This window comes from Rhinoderma darwinii, chromosome 9, assembly GCF_050947455.1.
Source record: "Rhinoderma darwinii isolate aRhiDar2 chromosome 9, aRhiDar2.hap1, whole genome shotgun sequence".
In the NCBI taxonomy this organism is placed as follows: Eukaryota; Metazoa; Chordata; class Amphibia; order Anura; family Rhinodermatidae; genus Rhinoderma; species Rhinoderma darwinii.
The window spans coordinates 19,619,604-19,645,851 of NC_134695.1; the positions used below are offsets into that span (position 1 = coordinate 19,619,604).

Sequence of the window (26,248 nt, forward strand, 5' to 3'; positions counted from 1 at the left end):
TGTGGTTCTACGTCTGTTGGCGATTCGTGGCCTGACTCCTGACTACGATTCTGTCTCATCCTCTGGCTTGTTGCATCCAGACTGTTATTCTGTTGACTCATAAGCCGCCAATCCGTAACTATTCTGTGAATCCGACAGGGAAAGTCCATGCTTCTTTGTGGGTTTAAGGGTGAAGAACCAATTTGCAGTTTAGGGGATCCATTTCTCTGGTGAGAAATAAACATTTTCACAATTCTATTTTACATTAAAATCTTACCGGTATAATTTACCACCAATTTAAGTTATGAGAATGTAATAGAATCCTCAAAACTAGATTCATTGTGCCATACTGGTGCGGGTCATCCCCTTCATTAACTGACAACTATGGGATTAACAAAAAGCGCTACTGGGATTAACAAAAAGAAACCTGTGCACAGCGCAATTCATTTTCTTGAAGTACGTAGAAACGAGATACAAAAGATAAGATTTCATTTGTGATAATGTCGTTGTGATATTTTTTATATCTATTTATTTTTTATATACAGTTAATTTTTGTGTCTGATTTTATTAGTATCTCGAGGAGCTCGGGGTAGTATCAGTGTAGCTGCCAATGAGAGTCTGATAGAGCTGGGGACCGAAAAATCGGTAAGTGTAGACAGTTATTGAGCAGGCCCAGTATAGTGTAATGTAACCATTTACTTGCTAACAATATAATGGGCCACATTTACTAATGCTTTCTAAGGCTGGATTCACACGAGCGTGTACATTTTGCACGCGAAAAAACGTGGCGTTTTGCGAGCACAAAAGGCACTTGACAGCTCCGTGGGTCAGCCCCGTATGATGCACTGCTGCATGCTTTTCTCGCAGCCGCCATCATTATGACATGCCGTTTGGATGTTTGTAAACAGAAAAGCACGTGGTGCTTTTCTGTTTTCATTCATCCTTTTCACAGCTGTTGCGCAAATCATGCTTGTCCCACGGAAGTGCTTCCGCGTGGCATGCGTGATTTTCACGCACCCATTGACTTCAATGTGTGCGTGATGCGCAAAATACGCCCAAAGAACGGACATGTTGTGACTTTTTCGCTGCGGACTCACGCAGCGTAAAAATCACGCACCTGTCTGCACGGCCCTATAGACTAATATAGGTCCGTGCGACGCGCGTGAAAATCACGCGCGTTGCACGGATGTATATCCCGTTCGTCTGAATAAGCCCTAATAGTTATAGAACGTAAACTTAGACCAGGCAGTCACAAAATGTGCAGAATTTATCACAGTGGTGCATGCTGCATGTTAATTTTTTCCTTGTGATGTGCAAACAGCAAATTGCACCAAACTGCGCCAATTTGCGCCAAAATGTAGCACATTTTTCAACAATCTCTGGACCTAGACACAGTAGTAAATCTGGCCCAATGTTTTTTATTAGTTCTTTAATTTTGTGCTATTCATTAATATAGATAAGTATGTATATTCATATACAGAACCACATGTATATAATGTATATATACAATGCATTTGGATAGTCTTCAGACCCTTTAACTTTTTTCAATTTATTTTTATGTTGAGGCCTTGGGCAAAATAAAAAAAAAATTCACGTTTTTCCCAATCATTCTGCACTCAATACCCAATATATATAGGTTAAGTCGTTATTCACATTCAGCTAAACATATACTGTATATAGGTTAACCCCTTCCCGCACCTTGGCGTTAATGCACGTCTAGGTGAGCTGTAGCTTCACGCACCTGGGCGTGCAGTTACGTCTGCGCTTTAACAGTTAACTGCTGCGTGGCATTACACCGCAGCAACGGTTAACTGTGTAGAGTGTCTGCCTGGCTGTTCCTGTTGCCGATCAGTGGCCGATCACCGCTGATTTCAACAATTAACCCCTTAGATGCGGCGGTCGATTAGAAGGGCTGCCATGTATGGAAAACTAGGCTTCCTGTCAGAGTGACTGTCACGTCACAATGACAGTTGGAATACATTACACTACGTAGGTAGTGTTATGTATTCTAGCAGCAACCAGTGCTGCAAGTCTTCAAGTCTCCTAGTGGGACAAACAAAAAAAAAAGTAAAAAAAAGGTAATAAAAATGTGTTATAAAAGTGTAAAAATAAAAGTTATAATTTTTAAAAACAAAAAAATGCTATTTTTCCCTATAATGGGTAAGTGTTTTATTATAGGAAAAAAATGAACACGTTAAAAAAAGTACACATATTTTGTATCACAACCCAAAAATAAGGCCTCATGCACACGACCGTAATGGTGTGCATGGGCCGTGATCGTGTTCGGACAACCGCGGAGTGTCACATGTCACAAATCGCGGGACGTGCACATAGAAGCATGCATTTGTTTCTATGAGCCTGGACTGCAAAACACGGCCGTAATAATACATGTCCTATCTATTTGCGGCCCAGGCTCCTGGGCAATGCACGGACCGTGGAAACCACGTTCGTGTGCATGGGCCCATTGAAATGAATGGGGCCGCAATTCACCCACAGATTTGCGGGTGAATTGCGGCCCGCAAAAATACATTCGTATGCATGGGGCCTAAAACGATGTTATTTTTCCCGCTGACTGCCGCAAAAGAAATAAGTAAAAAACAATGCCAGAATCACTATTTTTTGGTCACCACCCGTCCCAAAATATAGAATAAAAAGTGATCAAAAAGTCGCATGTACCCCCAAAATAGTACCAATGAAAACTACAGCTCGTCCCGCAAAAAAACAGGCTCATACACAGCTTTTTTGACTGAAAAATAAAAAAAAATTGGGCTCTCAGACTATTCTGTATAATTCACTGTATTTCAAAGATATATTCAATTGTGCTCCCACAACATAACAATTTTAAAGGATTCACTGGTGTGATATATGAGTAAAATATAACATTTATTTATAACTCTCTAAAAACAGGGGTACAATCACCACTGTGAAGAAGCCCCACCGTGTGTATAAAAACGTATTAAATAATAAACTCTGAGTTCTAATTCAATTGTGAACCTACTATAGCTCAGTGTTCAACAAGAATATCAATACGGAATCAGCATTTGAAAAATGGGCATAACAATAGTCTTGACCCTAATTCACACTAGAGTCCGTGATAACCGCACCGGAAGCTCCTAGTGTTGAGGTATACAAACAATGCTAGTGTTCCCAATGCTAAAAAATTCCTATTCACAACCGACCCTACGCGTTTCAATACTCATCATCAGGGGTCTGTAGCTTGGTCACTCTGGCCGGGATGCCAGCGATATTTAGTTCAGCAGCAGATATTCTGCTGTACTCCACGGAAGCATGCTCGCATAGATGTCAGCGGCTCTCAGACTATTCTGACACAAAAAATAAATTATTTTATAAAAATAGTGATTTTATTGCGCAAAAGCTGCAAAGCGTAAACAAAACTATGTACGTATGGTATCGCCATAATCGTATCGAGCCACAGAATAAAGTAAAATTGTATTTTATAGCCCAGGGTGAACGCCGTAAAAAAAAAGAGAAAACATTTTTGTCAGAATTTATGGTTTTTGGTCACCCTGCTTTTGACAAAAAATGGAATAAAAATCGCATGTACCCTAAAATGCTACCAATGAAAACGAAAGATTGTCCCACAACAAATAAGCCCTCAAACAGCTCTGTTGGAGAAAAAATAAAAAAGTTCTGGCTCTCAGAATATTGCGACGCAAAATGTGCAGAGTGTTCCAAAAGCTGATAAGATCGGGCATCATTTATCAGTGCAACACAGGGCCCCTATTATTATACCTTCTTATTATACCCTGATGTACCCCGCACAGATTACATATGCCCCAACATTATAAACTGAAATACCAGTAAAACTCCAAGCAGAACTTTTACCAAGCAAAATCTGCGCTCCAAAAGCTAAATGGTGCTCCCTTTCTTCTGAGCCCTTCAGTGTGCCCAAACAGCAGTTTGCGTCCACAGATATGGCATCGCCATACCCGGGAGAACCCGATTAACATTTTATGAGGTATATGTCTTCAGGGGCACAAACTGGGCAAAACATATTGTGCACTAAAATAGCAATTTTCATTTTCAATCTGCACCATCCGCTGCACAATAACCCCTTCGCGTACCACGACTAAATAGCATGTCCGGGGGGTGATGTATGGAGTGGGCTCAGGCACTGAGCCCGCAACATACGCTGTGGGTGTCAGCTATGTATTACAACTGACACCCGGGAAAGGAACAGCGATAGCATGTTACAGGAGCCTGTAAAAATTACATTACAAAAATTACAAAAATTACAAAAATTACATTGTACCAGCGATCTAATGATCACTTCAAACCTGACATGGTGCCTAAAATCTACAGTTCGGTCCAGAATTATTTGGACAGTGACACAAGTTTTGGCATTTTAGCTGTTTACCAAAACATATTCAATATACAGTTATATAATCAATACGGGCTTAAAGTGCAGACTCTCAGCTTTAATTTGAGGGTATTCACATCCTAATTTAAGGAAGGGTTTAGGAATTACAGCTCTGTAATATGTAGCTGCCTCTTTTCAAGGGACCAAAGGTAATTGGATAATTATCTCAAAAGCTATTTAATGGGCTGCATGGGCTATTCCTTGGTTAATCCATCATCAATTAAGCAGGTAAAAGGTCTGGAGTTGATTCCAGGTGTGGCATTTGCATTTGGAAGCTATTGCTGTGAACCCGCAGCATGAGGTCAAAGGAGTTCTCAATGCAAGTGAAACAGACCACCGTTAGTATGAAAAAAATGAAGAAATCCATCAGAGAGATAGCACTAATGTTAGGAGTGGCCAAATCAACAGTTTGGTACATTCTTAAAAAGAACGCACTGGTGATCTTGTGAACTCAAAAAGGCCTGGACGTCCACGGAAGAAAACAGTGGTGGATGATCGCAGAATCCTCTCCATGGTGAAGAAAAACCCATTCACAACATCTACCCAAGTGAAGAACACTCTCATCGAAGTAGGTGTATCAGTATCTACCATAAAGAGAAGACTTCATGAGAGCAAATACAGAGGGTTTACCACAAGGTGCAAACCATTAATCAGCCTCAAAAATAGAAAGGCCAGATTAGACTTTGCCAAATAACATGCAAAGAAGCCAGCCCAGTTTTGGGACAGCATTCTTTGGACAGATGAAACTAAGATCAACCTGTACCAGAATGATGGGAGTAAGAATGAATGGAGAAGGCTTGGAATGGCTCATGATCCAAAGCCCACCATATCCTCTGTAATCCATGGTGGAGGCAGTGTAATGGCTGCCAAGGGCACTGAGTCACTCGTGTTTATTGATGATGTGACTGAAGACAGAAGCAGCTGGATGAATTCTTAAGTGTTCAGGTATATACTTTCTGCTCAGATTCAACCAAATGCAGCAAGGGTGATTGGACGTCGCTTCACAGTACAGATGGAGAATGACCCAAAACATACTGCGAATGCAACCCAGGAGTTTTTTTTAAGGCAAAGAAGTGGAATATTCTGCAATGGCCAAGTCAATCACCAGATCTCAACCCGATCGAGCATGCATTTCACTTGCTTAAGACAAAACTTAACCCCTTCCCGCTCCTTGACGTACTATTACGTCATGGCAGCTCTATCGTTCGCGCTCCATGCCGTAATAGTACGTCTTGCAGTTAGAACAGCGGTGCGCGCGCCCGGCGCGTTCATGCGCTGTGATAGCTGCTGTTTCTGACAGCAGGCTATCACGGCATAATGGGACGGGACCATTTACTATGGTCCCGCCTCGCCGATCGCCGCTATTGGCTAGTCAGTGAGTAACTAGCCAATAGCAGCGATCGGTCTCATTCAGCACAGCAGTGCTCGAGCCCGGCGTTCCTGAGCTGTGATAGCTGCTGTTTCTGACAGCATGCTATCACAGCATAATGGGCCGGGACCATTTACTATGGTCCCGCCTCGCCGATCGCCGCTATTGGCTAGTCAGTGAGTAACTAGCCAATAGCAGCGATCATTCTCGTCACTTCCTCTCTCTGACCTCACATCCTGCTGCAACCGCCCTGAACGCCCTGTTGGAGTTAGCGAGGCGTTGAGATCGGTTGTGAGCAGAGAGTCAGAGAGAAAAGAAGTGAAAAAAAGTGAAAAAAAGTTTCTAAAACAACGTTTTTTTTGCTTCCCACCACCCCATCCACTACCCACTCCTGTTCCCTTCCTCTTTGAGTTCTACCCACGTTTTTTGGTCAGTGATCTCCTATCACTGACCACTTTTCAGTCTTCAGGACCACATTTCTTGGTCCCTGGGGATTTTTTTTTCATTTTTTTCTATATAAAACATAAAACAAAAAAAAAAATATAAAAAGAAAAAAAAGAAACAAAAAAAAATAGTTAGTTTAGCCAATTTTGAAAATTTAACTGGTTAGTTTAGTATTAGCCCCTTCCCGCTCCTTGACGTACTATTACGTCATGGCAGCTCTATCGTTCGCGCTCCATGCCGTAATAGTACGTCTTGCAGTTAGAACAGCGGTGCGCGCGCCCGGCGCGTTCATGCGCTGTGATAGCTGCTGTTTCTGACAGCAGGCTATCACGGCATAATGGGACGGGACCATTTACTATGGTCCCGCCTCGCCGATCGCCGCTATTGGCTAGTCAGTGAGTAACTAGCCAATAGCAGCGATCGGTCTCATTCAGCACAGCAGTGCTCGAGCCCGGCGTTCCTGAGCTGTGATAGCTGCTGTTTCTGACAGCATGCTATCACAGCATAATGGGCCGGGACCATTTACTATGGTCCCGCCTCGCCGATCGCCGCTATTGGCTAGTCAGTGAGTAACTAGCCAATAGCAGCGATCATTCTCGTCACTTCCTCTCTCTGACCTCACATCCTGCTGCAACCGCCCTGAACGCCCTGTTGGAGTTAGCGAGGCGTTGAGATCGGTTGTGAGCAGAGAGTCAGAGAGAAAAGAAGTGAAAAAAAGTGAAAAAAAGTTTCTAAAACAACGTTTTTTTTGCTTCCCACCACCCCATCCACTACCCACTCCTGTTCCCTTCCTCTTTGAGTTCTACCCACGTTTTTTGGTCAGTGATCTCCTATCACTGACCACTTTTCAGTCTTCAGGACCACATTTCTTGGTCCCTGGGGATTTTTTTTTCATTTTTTTCTATATAAAACATAAAACAAAAAAAAAAATATAAAAAGAAAAAAAAGAAACAAAAAAAAATAGTTAGTTTAGCCAATTTTGAAAATTTAACTGGTTAGTTTAGTATTAGGGTTAGTTAGTGTCAGGGAACCGTCAAAAAGCGTAGTTAGGTATAGTGTCAGGGAATTTAGCGTCAGGAATCGGTCACCGTAGATAGGCTTAGCGTTAGGGATCCATCACCGTAGTTAGGTTTAGCGTCAGGGAAGCTCGGAATAATTAGATAGGTTTAGTGTCAGGCACCCGTCACCGTAGTTAGGTTTAGTGTCAGGGAAGCTTGAAATAATCTAGATAGGTTTAGTGTCAGGGAATCGTCGCCGTAGTTAGGTTTAGCGTTAGGGAAGTCCACATAAAATTTAGTTAGGTTTAGTGTTAGGAACCCTCGCCCTAGTTAGCTTTAGTGTCAGGGAAGTCCACTTGCTCTCTAAAAACAAAACACACATTTGTGCTAGTTGTGCTATCCTATTGCTCCCAGTTAGGGATTTATTTTTTTGCAGTATATAAATTTTGTCTTCGCACAACAAGCATGTCCCAACGGACATTTACTGCTGAAGAGGCGTATGCATTTCTGGCCTCCGACACAGACTCGTCGGATGGCGATACACTATTTTATTTGTCTACCTCCTCATCCAGCGATGAAGAGGAGGGACCCCCTAGGAGACGCCCCAGGACCACCACCATAGTAGAAATCCCTGAGAGAAGTGACCCCACAACAAGTGATACCCCTGAGCGAAGTGACCCCATTTGGACGCCCACACCAGACCATTATGAACCCCAAATCCCTGAGTACACGGGCAGCCCAGGCATCAAATTTAACACGGCAGGGTTCAGTGAGATGGACTTTTTCAAGTTCTTCTTCACTGATAACTTTATAGAGCTAATGGTCACCCAGACTAATTTATATGCCCAACAGTATATCACCAAGAACCCCAACTCATTTTATGCCCAATCCCAGAGGTGGACTCCTGTAAACGCAGCAGAGTTGGGCAAGTTCTGGGGACTGCTCTTGAACATGGGGCTTCTAAAAAAGCCATCCATTAGGACCTACTGGAGCACGGACATCCTATACCACACCCCGATGTACCGTATGGCCATGTCCAGGATGCGTTATGAGGCAATACTTCGCTTCCTACATTATGCCGATAATGAGCAGTGCCCACCCCGAGATGACCCCAGTTTTGACCGTTTATATAAACTGAGACCCCTATTAGACCATTTCAGTGCCCGGTTTGCCCAAGCATACACCCCCGAGAAGTGTATTTCCATTGATGAGTCCCTGGTACATTTTAAAGGGAGGCTTCAATTCCGCCAATACCTGCCAAGTAAGAGGGCAAGGTATGGCGTGAAGTTGTATAAGCTGTGCGAGAGTGCATCAGGGTATACATATAAATTCAGGATATATGAAGGGAAGGACAGCAGTATTCAGCCCCCAGAATGCCCCCCCTTACTGGGAATTAACGCAAAAATTGTGTGGGATTTGGTGCACCCACTGCTGGACCAGGGTTACCACCTCTACCTGGATAATTTTTATACCAGCGTCCCGCTCTTCAAGTGCCTCGCTTCCAGAAGGACTGCGGCATGCGGCACTGCTAGAAAAAATCTTAGAGGCCTCCCTAAAACACTGCTTGGGCAAACACTCAGAAGGGGTGAGAGCAGGGCACATTCTAGTAGCAACATATTGTGTGTCAAGTACAAGGACAAGAGAGATGTCCTTGTATTGACAACAATACATGGCCACACCAGTACCCATGTACCTGTACGAGGTACCAGTACAGAGACCCCCAAACCAGATTGCATCCTGGACTACAATAGGTACATGGGAGGGGTGGACTTGTCAGATCAAGTCCTGAAGCCCTACAGCGCTACGCGGAAATCGAGGGTGTGGTATAAGAAGCTGGCCGTGCACATCATACAGATGGCATTGTACAATGCGTACGTGCTACGTCGATGTGCAGGCCAGAGGGGAACTTTCCTGGAATTTCAAGAGGTGGTTATAAAGAACCTAATTTTTGGCGACCAGGAAGGAGGGGCACCCAGTACTTCTGGAAGCGAGGCCACACGCATCGTACCAGGGCAACACTTTCCAGGAGAAGTTCCCCAAACTGGCAAGAAGGGAAAAAGTCAAAAGAGGTGCAAAGTGTGCTATAAGAGGGGGATAAGGAAGGACACAACATACCAATGCGACACGTGTCCCGAAAAACCAGGGCTCTGTATGAAAGATTGTTTTAAAATTTACCATACATCCCTTGATTTTTAATTTACCCTGATGCACTCCGCACAGCTTATCCCCCTCATCTTTCCCTTTTGAGCCCTGCCATGTGCCCAAGCAGCAAATAACAGCCACATGTAGGGTATTGCCGTACCCGGGAGAACCCACATTACAATTTATGGGGTGTATGTCTCCGGTGGCACATGCTGGGCACAATATATCGGACACTGAAATGGCATATATGTATAGGAAATTGCAAATCTCACTTTGCACCATCTACTGCGCATTACCTTTTACACAATAACTGTTGGGTCAAAATGCTCACTACACTCTAGATGAATGTCTTAAGGGGTGTAGTTTTTAAAATGGGTTCACTTCTCGGGGGTTTCAACTGTACTGGTACCTCAGGGGTTCTGCCTACATGACTTAGCACCAGAAAAGCTCCAGTAGGCTAAATGGTGGTCCTTCCCTTCTGAGCCCTGTCGTGTGCCCAGGCAGCTAATAACAGCCACATGTAGGGTATTGCCGTACCCGGGAGAACCCACATTACAATTTATGGGGTGTATGTCTCCAGTGGCACATGCTGGGCACAATATATCAGACACTGAAATGGCATATATGCATAGGAAATTGCAAATCTCACTTTGCACCATCTGCTGCGCATTACCTTTTACACAATAACTGTGGGGTCAAAATGCTCACTACACCACTAGATGAATGTCTTAAGGGGTGTAGTTTTTAAAATGGGGTCACTTCTCGGGGGTTTCAACTGTACTGGTACCTCAGGGGTTCTGCCTACATGACTTAGCACCAGAAAAGCTCCAGTAGGCTAAATGGTGGTCCTTCCCTTCTGAGCCCTGTCGTGTGCCCAGGCAGCTAATAACAGCCACATGTAGGGTATTGCCGTACCCGGGAGAACCCACATTACAATTTATGGGGTGTATGTCTCCAGTGGCACATGCTGGGCACAATATATCAGACACTGAAATGGCATATATGCATAGGAAATTGCAAATCTCACTTTGCACCATCTGCTGCGCATTACCTTTTACACAATAACTGTGGGGTCAAAATGCTCACTACACCACTAGATGAATGTCTTAAGGGGTGTAGTTTTTAAAATGGGGTCACTTCTCGGGGGTTTCAACTGTACTGGTACCTCAGGGGTTCTGCCTACATGACTTAGCACCAGAAAAGCTCCAGTAGGCTAAATGGTGGTCCTTCCCTTCTGAGCCCTGTCGTGTGCCCAGGCAGCTAATAACAGCCACATGTAGGGTATTGCCGTACCCGGGAGAACCCACATTACAATTTATGGGGTGTATGTCTCCAGTGGCACATGCTGGGCACAATATATCAGACACTGAAATGGCATATATGCATAGGAAATTGCAAATCTCACTTTGCACCATCTGCTGCGCATTACCTTTTACACAATAACTGTGGGGTCAAAATGCTCACTACACCACTAGATGAATGTCTTAAGGGGTGTAGTTTTTAAAATGGGGTCACTTCTCGGGGGTTTCAACTGTACTGGTACCTCAGGGGTTCTGCCTACATGACTTAGCACCAGAAAAGCTCCAGTAGGCTAAATGGTGGTCCTTCCCTTCTGAGCCCTGTCGTGTGCCCAGGCAGCTAATAACAGCCACATGTAGGGTATTGCCGTACCCGGGAGAACCCACATTACAATTTATGGGGTGTATGTCTCCAGTGGCACATGCTGGGCACAATATATCAGACACTGAAATGGCATATATGCATAGGAAATTGCAAATCTCACTTTGCACCATCTGCTGCGCATTACCTTTTACACAATAACTGTGGGGTCAAAATGCTCACTACACCACTAGATGAATGTCTTAAGGGGTGTAGTTTTTAAAATGGGGTCACTTCTCGGGGGTTTTAACTGTACTGGTACCTCAGGGGCTTCTGCCTACATGACTTAGCACAAGAAAAGCTCCAGTAGGCCAAATGGTGGTCCTTTCCTTCTGAGTCCTGCCATGGGCCCAAACATCAGTTTATCACCACAAATGGGGTATTGCCGCACTCAGGACAAATTGGGCAACAAAATGGGGTGTTTTATTCCTTGTGAAAATAAGAAATTTTGAACAAAAATTACATCTTAATGGAAAAAAATATCATTTTTTTAATTCACAGCCCAATTCAAATAGGTGCTGTGAAAAAACGGTGTGGTCAAAATGATAACAACAACCATAAATGAATTCCTTGAGGGGTCTAGTTTCCAAAATGGGGTCACTTCTGGTGGGTTTCCATTGCTTTCATACCTCTGGGGCTCTGCAAATGCGACATGGAACCCGAAAACCAATCCAGCAAAATCTGGACTCCAACAAACACATAGCGCTCCTTTCCTTCTGAGTCCTCCCATGGGCCCAAACGGCAGTTTATCACCACAAATGGGGTATTGCCGCACTAAGGACAAATTGGGCAACAAAATGGGGTGTTTTATTCCTTGTGAAAATAAGAAATTTTGAACAAAAATTACATCTTAATGGAAAAAATATCATTTTTTTAATTTCACAGCCCAATTCAAATAGGTGCTGTGAAAAAACGGTGTGGTCAAAATGATAACAACAACCATAAATGAATTCCTTGAGGGGTCTAGTTTCCAAAATGGGGTCACTTCTGGTGGGTTTCCATTGCTTTCATACCTCAACACCTCTTCAAACCTGGCATGCTGCCTAAAATATATTCTAATAAAAAAGAGGCCTCAAAATGCACTAGGTGCTCCTTTGTTTCTGAGGCTTGTGTTTTATTCCACGAGCGCACTAGAGCCACATGTGGGACATTTCTAAAAACTGCAGAATCTGGACAATACATATTTAGTAGTATTTCTCTGGTAAAATCTTCTGTGTTACAGAAAAAAATGGAATAATATTGAAATTCAGCAAGAAAAATGAAATTTGCAAATTTCACCTCCACATTGCTTTAATTCCTGTGAAATGCCTGAAGGGTTAAAAAACTTTCTAAATGCTGTTTTGAATACTTTGAGGGGTCTAGTTTTTAAAATGGGGTGTTTTATGGGGGTTTCTAATACATAGGCCCCTCAAAGCCACTTCAGAACTCAAGAGGTACCTTAAAAAAAAGGCTTTTGAAATTTTCTTAAAAATATGAGAAATTGCTGTTTATGTTCTAAGCCTTGTAACGTCCAAGAAAAATAAAAGAATGTTAAAAAAACGATGCCAATCTAAAGTAGACATATGGGAAATGTGAACTAGTAACTATTTTGGGTGGTATAACCGTCTGTTTTACAAGCAGATGCATTTAAATTCTGAAAAATGCAATTTTTTCAAAATTTTCTCTAAATTTTGCAATTTTTCACCAATAAACACTGAATATATCGACCAAATTTTACCACGAACATGAAGCCCAAAGTGTCACGAGAAAACAATCTCAGAATCGCTTGGATAGGTTTAAGCATTCCGACGTTATTACCACATAAAGTGAAATATGTCAGATTTGAAAAATGGGCTCTGAGCCTTAAGGCCCAAACTAGGCTGCGTCCTTAAGGGGTTAAGGCAGAAAGACCCACAAACAAGCAACAACTGAAGACAGCTGCAGTAAAAGCCTGGCAAAGCATTACAAAGGAGGAAACCCAGCGTTTGGTGATGTTCATGGGTTCCAGACTTCAGGCAGTCATTGCCTGCAAAGGATTCTCTACAGAGTATTAAAAAAAAACTTTTTATTTATGGTAATGTTAATTTGTCCAATTCCTTTTGAGCCCCTGAAATGAGGAGGCTGTGTAGAAAAATGGTTGCAATTCCTAAACAATTCACAGGATATTTTTGTTCAACCCCTTAAATTAAACCTGAAAGTCTACACTTCAATTACACCTCAGTTGTTTCATTTCAAATCCAAAGTGGTGGCATGCAGAGCCCAAATCATGAAGATTGTGTCACTGTCCAAATAATTCTGGACCTAACTGTATTCTGGAGGCCCCAAAATCCACTAGGTGCTCCTTTGCTTCTGAGGCCTGTGTTTCAGTCCAGTAGCACACTAGGGCCACATGTGGGATATTTCTAAAAACTGCAGAATCTGCGCAATAGATATTGAGTTGCATTTCTCTGGTAAAACCTTCTGTGTTACAGAATTTTTTTTTATTTACAAATGAATTTCAGCAAAAAAAATTAAATTTGTCAATTTCACCTCTACTTTGCTTTAATTCCTGTGAAATTCCTGAAGGGTTAATACACTTTCTGAATGCTGTTTTGAATACTTTAAGGGGTTCAGTTTTCAAAATGACTTTATAATATATAAGGCCCTCAAAGCCACTTCAGAACTGAACTGGTCCCTGAAAAAATAGCCTTTTGAAATTTTCTTGAAAATGTGAGAAATTGCTGCGAAAGACTTGTAACGTCATAGAAAAATAAAAGGATGTTCAAAAAATTATGCAAAGATAAAGTAGAAATATGGGATGTGTGAAATAGTAACTATTTTGTGTGGCATTACTATCTGTTTTACAAGCAGATACATTTAAATTTAGAGAAATGTTAATTTTTGCAAATTTTTTCTAAATTTTGGTGTTTTTCACAAATAAATATTGAATTTATTGATCACATTTTTTTCACTAACATAAAGTACAATATGTCACGAGAAAACAATCTCAGAATCGCTTGGATAGGTAAAAGCATTCCCAAGTTATTACCACATAAAGTGACACATGTCAGATTTGAAAAAAATCGGCTTTGTCCTCAAGGCCAAAACAGGCTGAGTCCTGGAGGGGTTAAAGAGAATGTATCATCAGATAATGACCAATTGTTTAAATCAAGTTTTTATGTTAAACATATTTTTTGAGAATTTTTATAGATTTTTTTTTTCTATGTCATTTTCTATATTTAAAAATAATCCCGAAATCTTGCCGTTATCACTCTGGCCACTGAGTCTCACAATAGACTAACACTTCCTGTTCTGTAAAGATCACTTCTCAGCAGTCATCTCATTATCATCACAGGTAGTAGTACGATGAAAGGTAACTCCTCTATATAGATAAAACAGGATCCAATATTGGTAGTAGGTGATGGACACAGCTCCCCTCCTATCCTTTCCTGCACAATGACCTTTGCACAGGTCACAGAGCATGCTAGAAAACTCTCCCATAAAAGTCAATGGGTTCTGTTGCTGTTCATTGGCTTCTATGGTGTCACGATTTAGGGGTATGTAGACCCACTCGGCCGCTGCGCCATAGCGGAGTGGCAGCTTGCCAAATAGTTTATATAAAGTCTATGCTAAGTCTTTAGCACAAGAGTACCTGTAAGAGTCCAGACAGTAGCAGAGGCTTTGGCACGGATGGAGCTTGACGTGGCAGATGACGCCAGACGTGGCGGATGATACCAGACGTCGTAGATGACAGCAGACGTGGCAGGTGACACCAGATGTGGCCGATGACACCAGATGTGGCAGATGATACACACGACTCCAACTAAACAACACAGAAACAGGATACAGGATACAGGAGGCAGGATAAGGGAACACTAGGAGCAGGATACAACTAAGGGACCGTTTGCAATACGAACATGGGTATACAACAACAATGCACAATGCTCAGGCAAGGAGTGGAAGGGCGGAGCCCTTTTTATAGTCCAGGGTGATCTGGGAATTGGGTAGGGAACTTTTAGTATGTGCGCGCTGACCCTTTAAGGGTTGAGCGCGCAGGCCTTATCTCACAGTCCAGGGCAGAGCGACCGCGCGAGCTGGCGTCTCCAAGGAGGGAGATGCTGGCAGGAGGCCAGGAGTCTGCGGTTGTGGCAATTCGATGGTGGGGATCTCGATCGCATCCGTTTTAATGATGAGTTGGGGTCTCAGTGCTCGGACCCGCAACTATCAAAAGTTCTGACATGTCACTATGACATGTCAAAAGTTTTTTAAAAGTTTAGTTATCCTTTAAGTGGTTTATTTACCAACAGTTTCATTTATATTAGGGTTAGTAGTTGATTCACATACAGATGCATTTATAACAAGGTAGAAAGATTAATCACACACAGAAACAGTACATTTATATTTAGAGTAAGGCCTCATGCACATGAATGTAAAAACGCCCGTAATTACGAGACGTAATTATGGCCCGTAATTACGGGCCCATAGACTTCTATTGGCCACGGATACCTTCCCGTATGCTTACGGGAAGGTGCCCGTGTCGTTGAAAAACATAGAACATGTCCTATTTCAGGCCGTAATAACGGCACGGGCAGGCCCATAGAAGTCTATGGGGCTCCCGTAATTAAGGGGGGCTACGTGTGTGCACCCATAATTGCGGGAGCGTTGCTAGGCGACATCAGGGGATAGTCACTGTCCAGGGTGCTGAAAGAGTTAACTGATCGGCAGTAACTCTTTCAGCATCTGGGACAGTGACTACCGCTGGAGTTAGTAGTATTAAAAGTTAACTTACCTGCTTCTCCCTCCAGTCCGGCCTCCCAGGATGACGTTTCATCCCATGTGACCGCTGCAGCCAATCACAGGCCAATCCCATGGACGGCCGCGTCATCCAGGGAGGTCGGACTGGATGTCAAAAGAGCGACGCGTCACCAAGACAACGGTACGTATGAACTTCTTTTACTTTCAATCGCTGCGGAAACTCTGCCCCAAAGGGTTGCCCCTTCTCTCTTTCCAGCACTGATAGAGAGAAGGGGCTGCCGATTAGTGCAGAGAAAACGGGTCCATAAATACGGGTGGAAAACTGGTGACACCGGATCCGTATTTATGGGCATGGGTCCGTAAATACTGGTGGAATACGTGTGACAAAGGACCCATACTTATGCCAGTATTTACGGGAGGAAAAAAATACGTTTGTGTGCATGAGGCCTAAGTCATTTATTCACATACAGATACATGTATATTTAGAGTAAGTCGTTTATTCACTTACAGATACATGTATATTTAGAGTAAGTAGTTTATTCACATACAGGTACATACAGATACATTTGTATTTAGGGTAAGTTGTTTATTAACATACAGACACTTATATATAAATATATATACAGTATATATATATATATATATATATATATATATATATAGTAGTAGTGCAGCTACTGGACAGTGCAGAAACTGTCAGGTTTTAAGCAACCAGGGAACATGTACAGCAGCGAGGGTTTTCTCTGCTGTTGCTTGGGTGTAAAGCCCGGAAAAGGGCCTGGTTTGCTGGAGTGTGAAGGAGAAGGGCGGGCTTCCACTCCATAGAGACAGTCCGTGTCTTGGGCTGTCTGATGAGCTAGTTAGGCTCCACCTGAGACGTCTCTTTAATTGAGGTGTGTGCTGTTCACACAGGGCTCTCAGTCTGGCATGCTAGCCTGTGGGAGTCACCAATGTGTAAGGTACAAACTGCCTATGTTTTGAGGTGCTGGGCACAAGGCTCAGTGTCTCGTAGTGAGGGACACTGAATGTGTTAGTTAGAGGCTGGACGGCCTAGAGTTTATTTTGTATGTTTTTTTGTTGTAACACTGCTTGCTGTGGTGAAGATAATAAAGCTAGCTGCGGCTAGTATAAACTTTTATTCAATGAGTTGGAGTGAACTTTATAAGTGTGCCAACCATCTCACCCTGGAGATGGCGATCCTGTGAGCTAAGTGGTCCCCAAGATGTCACATATGGCGGAGAATTGCTTTGGGCAATAAAATGGCACAAGAAGTGTGCAGTGAAATTTAAAGGGCCAGAAGCCCAATTAAAGAGACTGTTTTTCCATTGCAATGGGTCTTCTTGAGGAACTCCTCAAAAAGATAGTGCAAACGAATGCGGAGCTGCAGGAAGCAAATGCCAAGCAGAGGGAGGATAACCAGAGGTTCCTGGCACAGTTGGAAGCAAATCGAGAGGCTTTAAGGGCACAAGTACTGTCCAAGGATACACAGCCTTCCAAGCCAAGTGGATGCCTTTCAACGCCAGTTGCATTGATGCCTGGTACTCCAGAGGTGTTACAGACAGTTCGCAGAGAAGAGCAAAGAGCATGCATAACTGTGATACAAACTGAGAGTACCGTTGCTAAGGGCAGCCACCCAGACTCATGGTGGGAATGTTTGCGAGCAGATTATGTGAATTTAAAATGTGTTCCCAAGCAATGTGGGGCAGCTGTTAAAAAGTCAAGTGTGCTGAATCTCCCAGATGTGGTTGCTGGGAGCAACCAACCTCGACAGCATGTGGTGGCTGTTGTTCAGCAGAAGGAGAGCTGTTGGAGATGCCATCGAGCAGATGGATGTGCACCTAATTGTTCTCTGGTCAGGTGGCCAGAGAAAGCGCAAGAGAAAACAAGTGAAGTGTTGGTTGGTTGGTGGGATTCCACTACTGGTCAGTCTGGATCTTGGCCAAGAGGTCTCTAGGGTGCATCCGGACATTTTGCTGTTCGTGAAGAAGGATCCTGAGTTGGGTGAGACCGTTCTGATTGACTTTAAAACTGTTGTTGGGACTGTGCAGCACAGACTTATAAAATGTCAGGAACTTGATGAGGAGTTTGTGCAGGGAAGGGACTTCCCTCATTTCTGGCAGTTGTGGGAGAAAGGCAATATCTCCGATAAGCATTTTAGCTATTACAGGGAAAAGTCCTCTGCAGGGTGTGCTGCTCCACTGCCAAAAAGGGAAAATGCACCAGTTGTAATGATGTCAAGTGATAATGTGATTCAGGAAATGCCTGCTAAAAGTGACGCACATGTATTTGATGCACAGCGTTTATGTGATGACCCTAGTGAAATGTCAAAAATTGTGCCTAACGTGTCTTTAACCCGTGCGTATGTCACACAGCCTGAGCAGGTTAATGCATTGTGTGAACAGGCTGTTAAAGAAACAGCAGCCGAGACAGAAGGGGGTATTAGTTCAGGTGTGCGCCTTGAGGCCGTAGTTGAGAAAGTCGAAAGGGTCACATGTGATGTGCGTACTGTTACTAATGGTAACCCAGAGGATGTGTCCTTGGAAACAGATGTGCCAGGTGTATCTGAGATTTCCCTAGAGGCTGGGATTGTTGATAGTGGTAACCTGGAGTACAGCCCTGCCGTACCTAATGATGGTGATGAAAATGTGCATGGTGCAATAGATGTGACTGCAGCTTCTTTAGAAATGTTGCCCCCTACAGGTCATTCCTATGCTGTAGAAACTGAGACTGATGTAACGCTTACTCATTCCATGGGGATGGGGGAAGCACAGGAGTTAGACTTCAAACCATGTTCAGTGGGTGCTACTACAGTGTATGCTTCTGTCTCTGACATTACATGTGATGTAAAACAGGTTCCTAATGGCTCAAGTGTGCCCCTAGAGGTCATGGTTCACAATAACAAGACTGTTGCATGTGATGTGTGCACTGTTCCTAATGGCAACCAGCTGTATGCTACTGTGATGGATGACAATGGGCTTACTGTTGCTATGTGTGAGTGGAGTGGTGATAAACTCTACTGGTCTGAGAATGTGGTTGGGGTCACATCAGAGTCAGCTGAATCCAGCAGCAGTGATCTACCTATTTATTTGAGCGACCACACCAGTGTGAATGTAGCCCTAAGTGATGCACATGAGTTCCTGGACAGTGTAGTCAGTGAGGTGTGTGCGCTGGTGGCTGTGGCCTCGGTCACTAATGAACCGGCCAGTAGTGAACCAGAGGTACGTGAAAACATTTCCCTAGAGGTTGGGGCTGTCAATGGTACCAATGAGGACACTACTGCCATGTATAGTGTGAGAAGGGTTACTGCTTCACCCTTAGAAGTTCTGCCCCCTGCAGGTCTTTCACATGTAGAGGGGAGCCATAGAGGTGGTCTTCCAGGCTTGTTCAATGGATACTGATGTAGAGTGTGCTTTAGACATGGAAGCTGCAACAAGCGGTGCTATACCACTAATCAAGATGAGGGCCCTAACACTGCTGAAGAGATGACCACTACTGGGTCAGATAGAAGTAACCCAGAGAGGTCTGGTCAGTGCGGTGAAAAATTGTCTCTGGATGGACAGTCTGAGCATATAAATGCTGAGAAGAAAAACTCCAAGATGGAGGGGAGTATAGCATCTGAAAGTGGTGTTGTAGATTATACAGGGTATACCACAACTCATGAGTTGAGTGTTACTGAACACAATGAGCCAGTGTCTAAACCAATGGGTGACACACAAAGCCACTTCATGGACGCGGAAAGGTCCCTGAATGTAGGGCACAACACATGTAAATACGGCTGTGATCAGCAAAAGCTAGTAGTGCCTACAAGGGATGAGGATTCAATGCTCAAAAATTGACTTGAAGTGCGTAATTTTATTCCCCAGCATGTCAATTGTATTTGCGGAATCGCTGCTTTTTTGTTGCGGGTTTCCTCCATTGAATTAAAAAACTCATTAAAAAATCTTATATTTACACAGGAGTTTGGGTTTCTTCCTCCCTCCAGCGCGGCCTCCTGGGATGACGTTACATCCCATGGGACTGCTAGCAGGCCGGCTAAATACTGCAGTTTCCGCAGCGGACATTCCGGCCGAAAAGCTGCACCACAGTTTGGTGTGGATTTTCGGCCGGAATTCCCTGCGGCGCACAGGGCAGATATGCTGCGTGCTTTTACGCAGCGTATCTGCTCCGTGTGAACTCAGCCGAACAGTTAAGTTCCTCCTGTCCCACAGTGACCACTAGGGTGCGCGCGTGAGCTCATTCCCGGCTTTAAAGAGCCAGAGCACACACGTGTAAGATTGAACTGATTTCTCCCAGATCACCCTTGACTATAAGAAGGGCCCTGCCCCTTCCTTCATTGCCTGAGCGTTGTGTTTTACTCTCACGATCTGTGGTTATGTGAACGTACCGCCATAGCGGGATAGCAGCTGGCCAATACAGAGTACCAAGTAAAGTCTATAGTTCAAGCAAGGGTACCTGTGGTAGTTCAGACAGTAGCGATGACTAGGCTCAGATGGGACCTTGGCAGCAGACACCAGGCGTGGTGTAACACAGCAGACACACTGGTGGTACAACAAATCAGCATCATCCACTTCTCATAGTTCCCACCCAGCTTCTGGCAGTGCACAGACACACAGCGTGTTCTCGCGTGAACACGCTGTTGATAGGTCATCAGTTGTCCGGTAATGGACAACACCTTTAATAATGCACTCTATGAGAGAAGCATGAAGTAGGGACAGAAATGCTGATTTCAGCAGTTTGTCATTTGTGTGTAAATATGCAGTCGTTTTGGTGAACTAATATCCTACCAGCTGCAGTACGCTGCAAGCACTGTGAACTTGTATTCAGACGTAACCATGAGCTTCAGGCTCCCCCGCTGCTGATTGACAGCTTTCTCTCTATTCACAGTAAAAGCTATGAATCAGTGGTGGTTGTGCAGCTATCCCGCAGCTCATGAATATGCCAGGCTCACAGCGCGCTGCAACTAATAAACCATAAGTTTAACAAAACTACTGCATAGTTCATAGAAATGACACATAGCTGAAATCATGGCTGTCAGCATTGCATGACGCCGTTCTTAGGAAAATGTTCACACATGGTCAAATAGACGTCTGTGCACTGCCAGAAGCTGGGTGGGAACGATGAGAAGTGAATGATGCTGATTTGTCAGCATCATACACTTCTATTCACAATGCCCAGTTAGTAAAACAAGTAAACACGCCCAGTTAAAAACACAATACACGCCCAGTTGGAAATAAGAAAAAAAAACACGCCCAGTTGTCCATTTCAAAGCTCATTTGCATATATATAAAATAGCTCATCACTTGGCCAAAAATAAACGTTTTAAATAAACCAAAACAACTTTACTGTTATCTACATTGCAGCGCCGATCACATGCAATAGGAGATAGGGATTTGATAATCTGGTGACAGAGCCTCTTTAAGGCATAGGAACAAGGTAGCATGGGATATAGGATACAAGTAGCAGGTACGGGAACACTGGGAACTTGGAAAACACAAACGGGCCATTTGCTAAACTGACATGGGAAAACACAACAACGCTCAGGCAATGAAGGAAGGGGCAGGGCCCTTCTTATAGTCCAGGGTGATCTGAGAGCAAACAGTTCAATCTTACACATGTGTGAGCTCCGGCTCTTTAAAGCCGGGACTGAGCTCGCGTACGCACCCTAGTGGTCACTGACGTCCACATGTGCTGGCATCTCCGGAGAGGAAGGCGTCGGCAGGATGAGAGGAGTCTGCGGTGAGCGACCGCGGATGTTACACTTCCTCATAACAGAATTTGTCTTTGGATCACAGAAATTACCGGCCGGGAGACACTTCATGCAGTGATGTAGAGAGAGTCTGCGTAGGGGCAGGCTCAAACTTTATTTATACATTCTGTTACACACATCAATCAATCAATCAATCAATCAATCAATCAATCAATCAGTTGATGCCACGTATATAAATGCATACATTTGAAAATGCTTCTATATAAGGTAATGACTTTCTTCCTAGTTGAATCCTTCCAAACACATCTGGTATTCATTAGTTTGGAATGCCAGATGACGTCATATTTACCCTATCCAAATGATAGGTAATACATTAATTTAAGAGAAGGTTAACCCGTTAGTGACCGCCAATACACCTTTTCAAGGCGGCCACTATCGAGCTTTAGTCTGATGCATACACCTTTTCACGGCACTGCATCAGAATAAATCGGCGGCGCCAGGAGCAGTTAAAACTTCCTGTTCTCAGCTACCGGAGGTAGGTAAGTACTTGTGGAATGACTGCTCGTTTAACCCCTTTCTTGCGGTGCTCAATAGCGAGCGCCACATCTAAGTGCCCCCAGGTCTGCCTGTAGTGGATACCTGCCTCTGGCATGGCCTAGCAAATGCCTGTCTGTTGTAAACGTTAATGTCACGAAGGGTCTGCGGACCCACTGGGCCATACCGCCTTGGCGGTAAAGCAGCTGGCCAACAGGGCTCAGGTCAATGTCTATAGTTCGTATAGGTACCTGTGGCAGTTCGGACAGCAGCAGGGGAGGCTCGGTTGGCACTAGGCAGCAGGTAGACGTCAGGCGAGGTGAAGCAGGTCAGACGTGGAATACAGCACGACATGACTTTGGCACAGCACAGTGCTAGACCAGGATAGTGTGGAATGCAGGGAACAGGAACAGGAACTGGAAAACACTAGGAGGCCATCAGATAGACAAACTTAAGAAACATCAACAACGCTCAGGCATAGAAGCAGGGGACTGGAGCCCTCTTATAGTCCAGGGTACTCATGCGTTAAAGTTAATCAGAAGTCCGGTGCGCACACTGCCCCTTTAAGAGAGGGCACGAGCGTGCGCACGCACCCTACGGGATCCGGCTCAGGTGAATGCACGCCTCCTGTCTCCTCCTGACAGCCGACTAATGGCTGCGGCTGTCAGGAGGAGATTGGAGCTGACGGCCCGCAGCCACAGACATTACAGTATCCCCCCTCTTACGCCCCCCTCTTCTTGGGACCAGAGCGAGAGAGAAACTTTTTCAGAAGAGTGGGGGCACCGAGGTTCTCCTCTGGCTCCCAGGACCTCTCTTCAGGACCAAACCCCCTACAATCCACCAAATAAAAAGTTTTTCCTCTCACTTTCTTGGTGTCCAAGATCTCCTTAACCTCAAAGGTGTCCAAAGGGCCGCTGGAGGCAACCGCAGGGCTAGGAGTCTTGGTATAGCGGTTCAGAACCACCAGTCTCAGGAGGGAGACATGGAAGGAGTTGGGGATCCTGAGAGTAGGAGGCAGCCGAAGCTTGTAGGCGACAGGGTTGATCTGCTGCAGGATCTCGAATGGTCCGAGGAACCTGGGAGCAAATTTGCATGACGGCACCCTTAGTTGGATATTCCTAGATACAGCCAGACCTTTGTGCCAGGAAGAAAGTTCTCTTCACATTGTGTCAGCCCTCCGTTTCATGCAGTCGACTGCCATTAGGATGGATGATCGAGTCTGCTGCCAGATATATAGGAAGTCTCTAAAAGCGGAGTCAACTGCTGGTACCTCGGAAGTATCGGTCACCGGGAGAGGAATTCGTGGGTGCTGGCCATAGACAATGAAGAGCGGTGTATTCCTTGTAGACTCGCTGGTGTGATTATTGTAGGAGAAATCAGCCCATGGAAGCAACTGCACCCAGTCATCATGCTGCTTGGAGATGAAGTGGCTTAGGTGGTTCTCCAAGATCTGATTGATCATCCCAACCTGACCATTGGACTGAGGAGGTAAGGCTGAGGAAGAGTCCAACTTCACACCGAGGAGTCCGTAGAAGGCTCTCCAGAACTTCGAGGTAAACTGAACCCCCCGATCAAACAAAATATGCTGCGGCAAGCCGTGCAGGCGGAAGATGTGTTGGATGAACAGCTTGGCCAGCTGAGGAGCAGAAGGAAGACCGGTCAGAGGAACGAAGTGGGCCATCTTCGAAAATCAGTCCACCACCACCCAGACAGTACTGCATCCAGCAGAGAGAGGCAGGTCCATAATAAAGTCCATAGATATATGATGCCAGAGAGCATTGAGCACAGGCAATGGCTGGAGCAGACCAGCAGGTCTGGAGTGAGCGGCCTTGTGGGCTGCACATACAGAACAGGAAGAAACTAAGTCCATAATGTCCTTGGGCAGCGTGGGCCACCAGAAATTACGAGCAATCAGATCCCGGTTCTTATGGACCCCTGCGTGACCTGCCAGTCTAGAGGAGTGTCCCCAGTGGAGAATTCTTCCACGATCAGCCAGGCGCACAAAAGTCCTCCCTGGAGGAATGTCCCTAACTTGCAGGGGATTGACAGAGTCAATTCAAGATGGATCAATAATGTTCCGTGGAATCTACATGGTGTCTTCCGTCTCTAAAGACCTGGACAAGGTCTTTTCGGCCGGGCGATAATGGAGCTCAAACTGGAACCTGGTAAAGAACAGTGACCACCTGGTCTGACGAGGGTTCAGCCGTTGGGCCGTCCGGAGGTAGGTCAGATTCTTGTGGTCTAGTAGATGTCTCCACTCTTCCAGAGCCAATTTGATATCCAGTAACTCCCGATCCCCAATCGAGTAGTTGCGTTCTGCGGAAGAGAAGAGCTTAGAGAAATATCCACATACCCTTGACTTGCCCTTGGCACCTCTCTGGAACAGGAGTGCACCAGTACAGACAGAGGATGCATCCACCTCCAACGAGAACTGCAGAGAGACATCCGGATGATGGAGGATAGAGGCTGATCTGAAGGCACTCTTCAGGCTATTGAATGCGGACCCGGCCTTGGAAGTCCACACCTTGGCGTTCATACCCTTCTTAGCAAGGTTAGAGATGGGAGAAGTCAGTGAGGAGAAGTTTGGAATAAATTGCCTGTAAAAATTGGTGAATGCCAAAAAGTGCCGTATGGCCCTCAAGCCTTGAGTGCGTGGCCATTCCAGGACAGACTTTACCTTCTAAGGATCCATCTCGAGACCTCGATTCGAGACGATGTAGCCCAGGAAGGGTAGAGCATCACTGTCAAACACGCGTTTCTCCAACTTGGCGTACAGACGATTCTCCCTTAACCGTAGCAGAACTTGACGGACATGTCTATGATGCGTCATAGAATCTGGAGAAAAAATCAAGATGTCATCAAGGTAAACTACTACACAAACATAGAGGGGGTCACGGAAAATGTCATTAACAAACTCCTGGAAGACCGAGGGAGCATTACACAGGCCGAAGGGCATTACTAGATACTCATAGTGTCCATCACGGGTGTTAAATGCAGTCTTCCATACATCACCCTGGCGAATCCGGACTAGGTTGTAAGCCCCACACAGGTCTAGTTTAGAAAAAATCTTGGCACCACGTATACGATCAAATAGTTCAGAGATCAGCGGCAACGGATATTTATTCTTCACCGTGATCTGGTTGAGACCTCAGTAGTCGATACAAGGACGAAGAGAGCCATCTTTCTTTTGGGCAAAGAAGAACCCAGCTCCTGCCCGGGAGGAAGACTTTTGTATGAAGCCCCTCTCCAAGTTCTCTTTCACATAGGCGGACATGGACAGAGTCTCTGGCAAGGAGAGAGGATATACCCTACCACGGGGAACGAATGTACCAGGAATCAGTTCAATAGGGCAGTAATACGCCCGATGTGGAGGCAATGTCTCTGCCTCCCTCTTGCTGAAGACGTCCGAAAATGCAGCATAATATCTCGGCAATCCTGCCAATGACTGAGGCAGAGAAAGAGAAGGCTGAACTGAACGAATCTACACCAGGAAACGGCTTTGACACTCAGGACCCCACTGTAGAACCTCTCCAGAATTCAAGTCCAGGACTGGGGCATGCAGTCGGAGCCAAGGCAGGTCCAGCAACACAGGGTTAACAGCTTTGGATAGGACAAAGAATGACAGAAGTTCGGAATGAAGAGCCCCTACTTGGAGCCTCAGCGGCTTGGTCACAGCTATAACTGGGTCTCGCAGAGGTAGTCCATTTACTGAAGTAACTGTCAACGGGCTCTCCAGAGGGGTGGGTGGTGGGTAATTGCAGAAGGTCCACTAGGTCTCTATGGATGAAATTAGTAGCGGATCCAGAGTCCAGATATGCAGAGACCTGATGCATTTTCTCGACGGACACTATGGTCACAGGTATGGACAATATAGACGGAAGTCCATCTTTACCCAAGGTCGTCACTCCAAGCCACCCTAGGTTTTTCGGATTTTTGGGGGCACAGGCGCACAAGATGACCATCGAGACCGCAATAAAGACAGAGTCCAGATGTGCGTCTGTGTTGTCTCTCTTGAGTAGATAACTTACACTGGTCCGTTATTACCGACTTCTTAGGAGGATCGACATCAGGCGACAGCAGTGGTTGCTGCAAAGTAGGAACCAGACTAGGAAGGGCTCTCTCCCGTTGAACCTCTTGGAGGCGTTCACGGATCCATATATCAATGCGGGCAGACAGAAGGATGACGTCATCCAGGGTAGACGGCAGATCCCGGGCGGCAAGTTCGTCTTTAATTCTGGAAGATAGTTCATGCCAGAATGCAGCCACCAGGGCCTCATTGTTCGATAACAGCTCTCCCGCTACGGTGCGGAAGTGGATGGCGT

General features: G+C 45.0%; 1 protein-coding gene across 4 annotated transcripts in view; it reads left to right on the forward strand.

The window, feature by feature from the left end:
• Nucleotides 1-26,248, forward strand: part of LOC142660280 (sperm-specific sodium:proton exchanger-like) — a 216,709-nt gene that overhangs the window by 173,802 nt on the left and 16,659 nt on the right. For 2 of the 4 annotated variants that reach the window (XM_075836867.1, XM_075836871.1), the window contains one exon: nt 551-624. The exons of the other annotated variants lie outside the window; for them this stretch is intronic. In XM_075836867.1, coding sequence (XP_075692982.1) covers nt 551-624 — 74 coding nt within the window. The remainder of the gene's footprint in view (nt 1-550; nt 625-26,248) is intronic. 4 annotated transcript variants of the gene reach the window in all.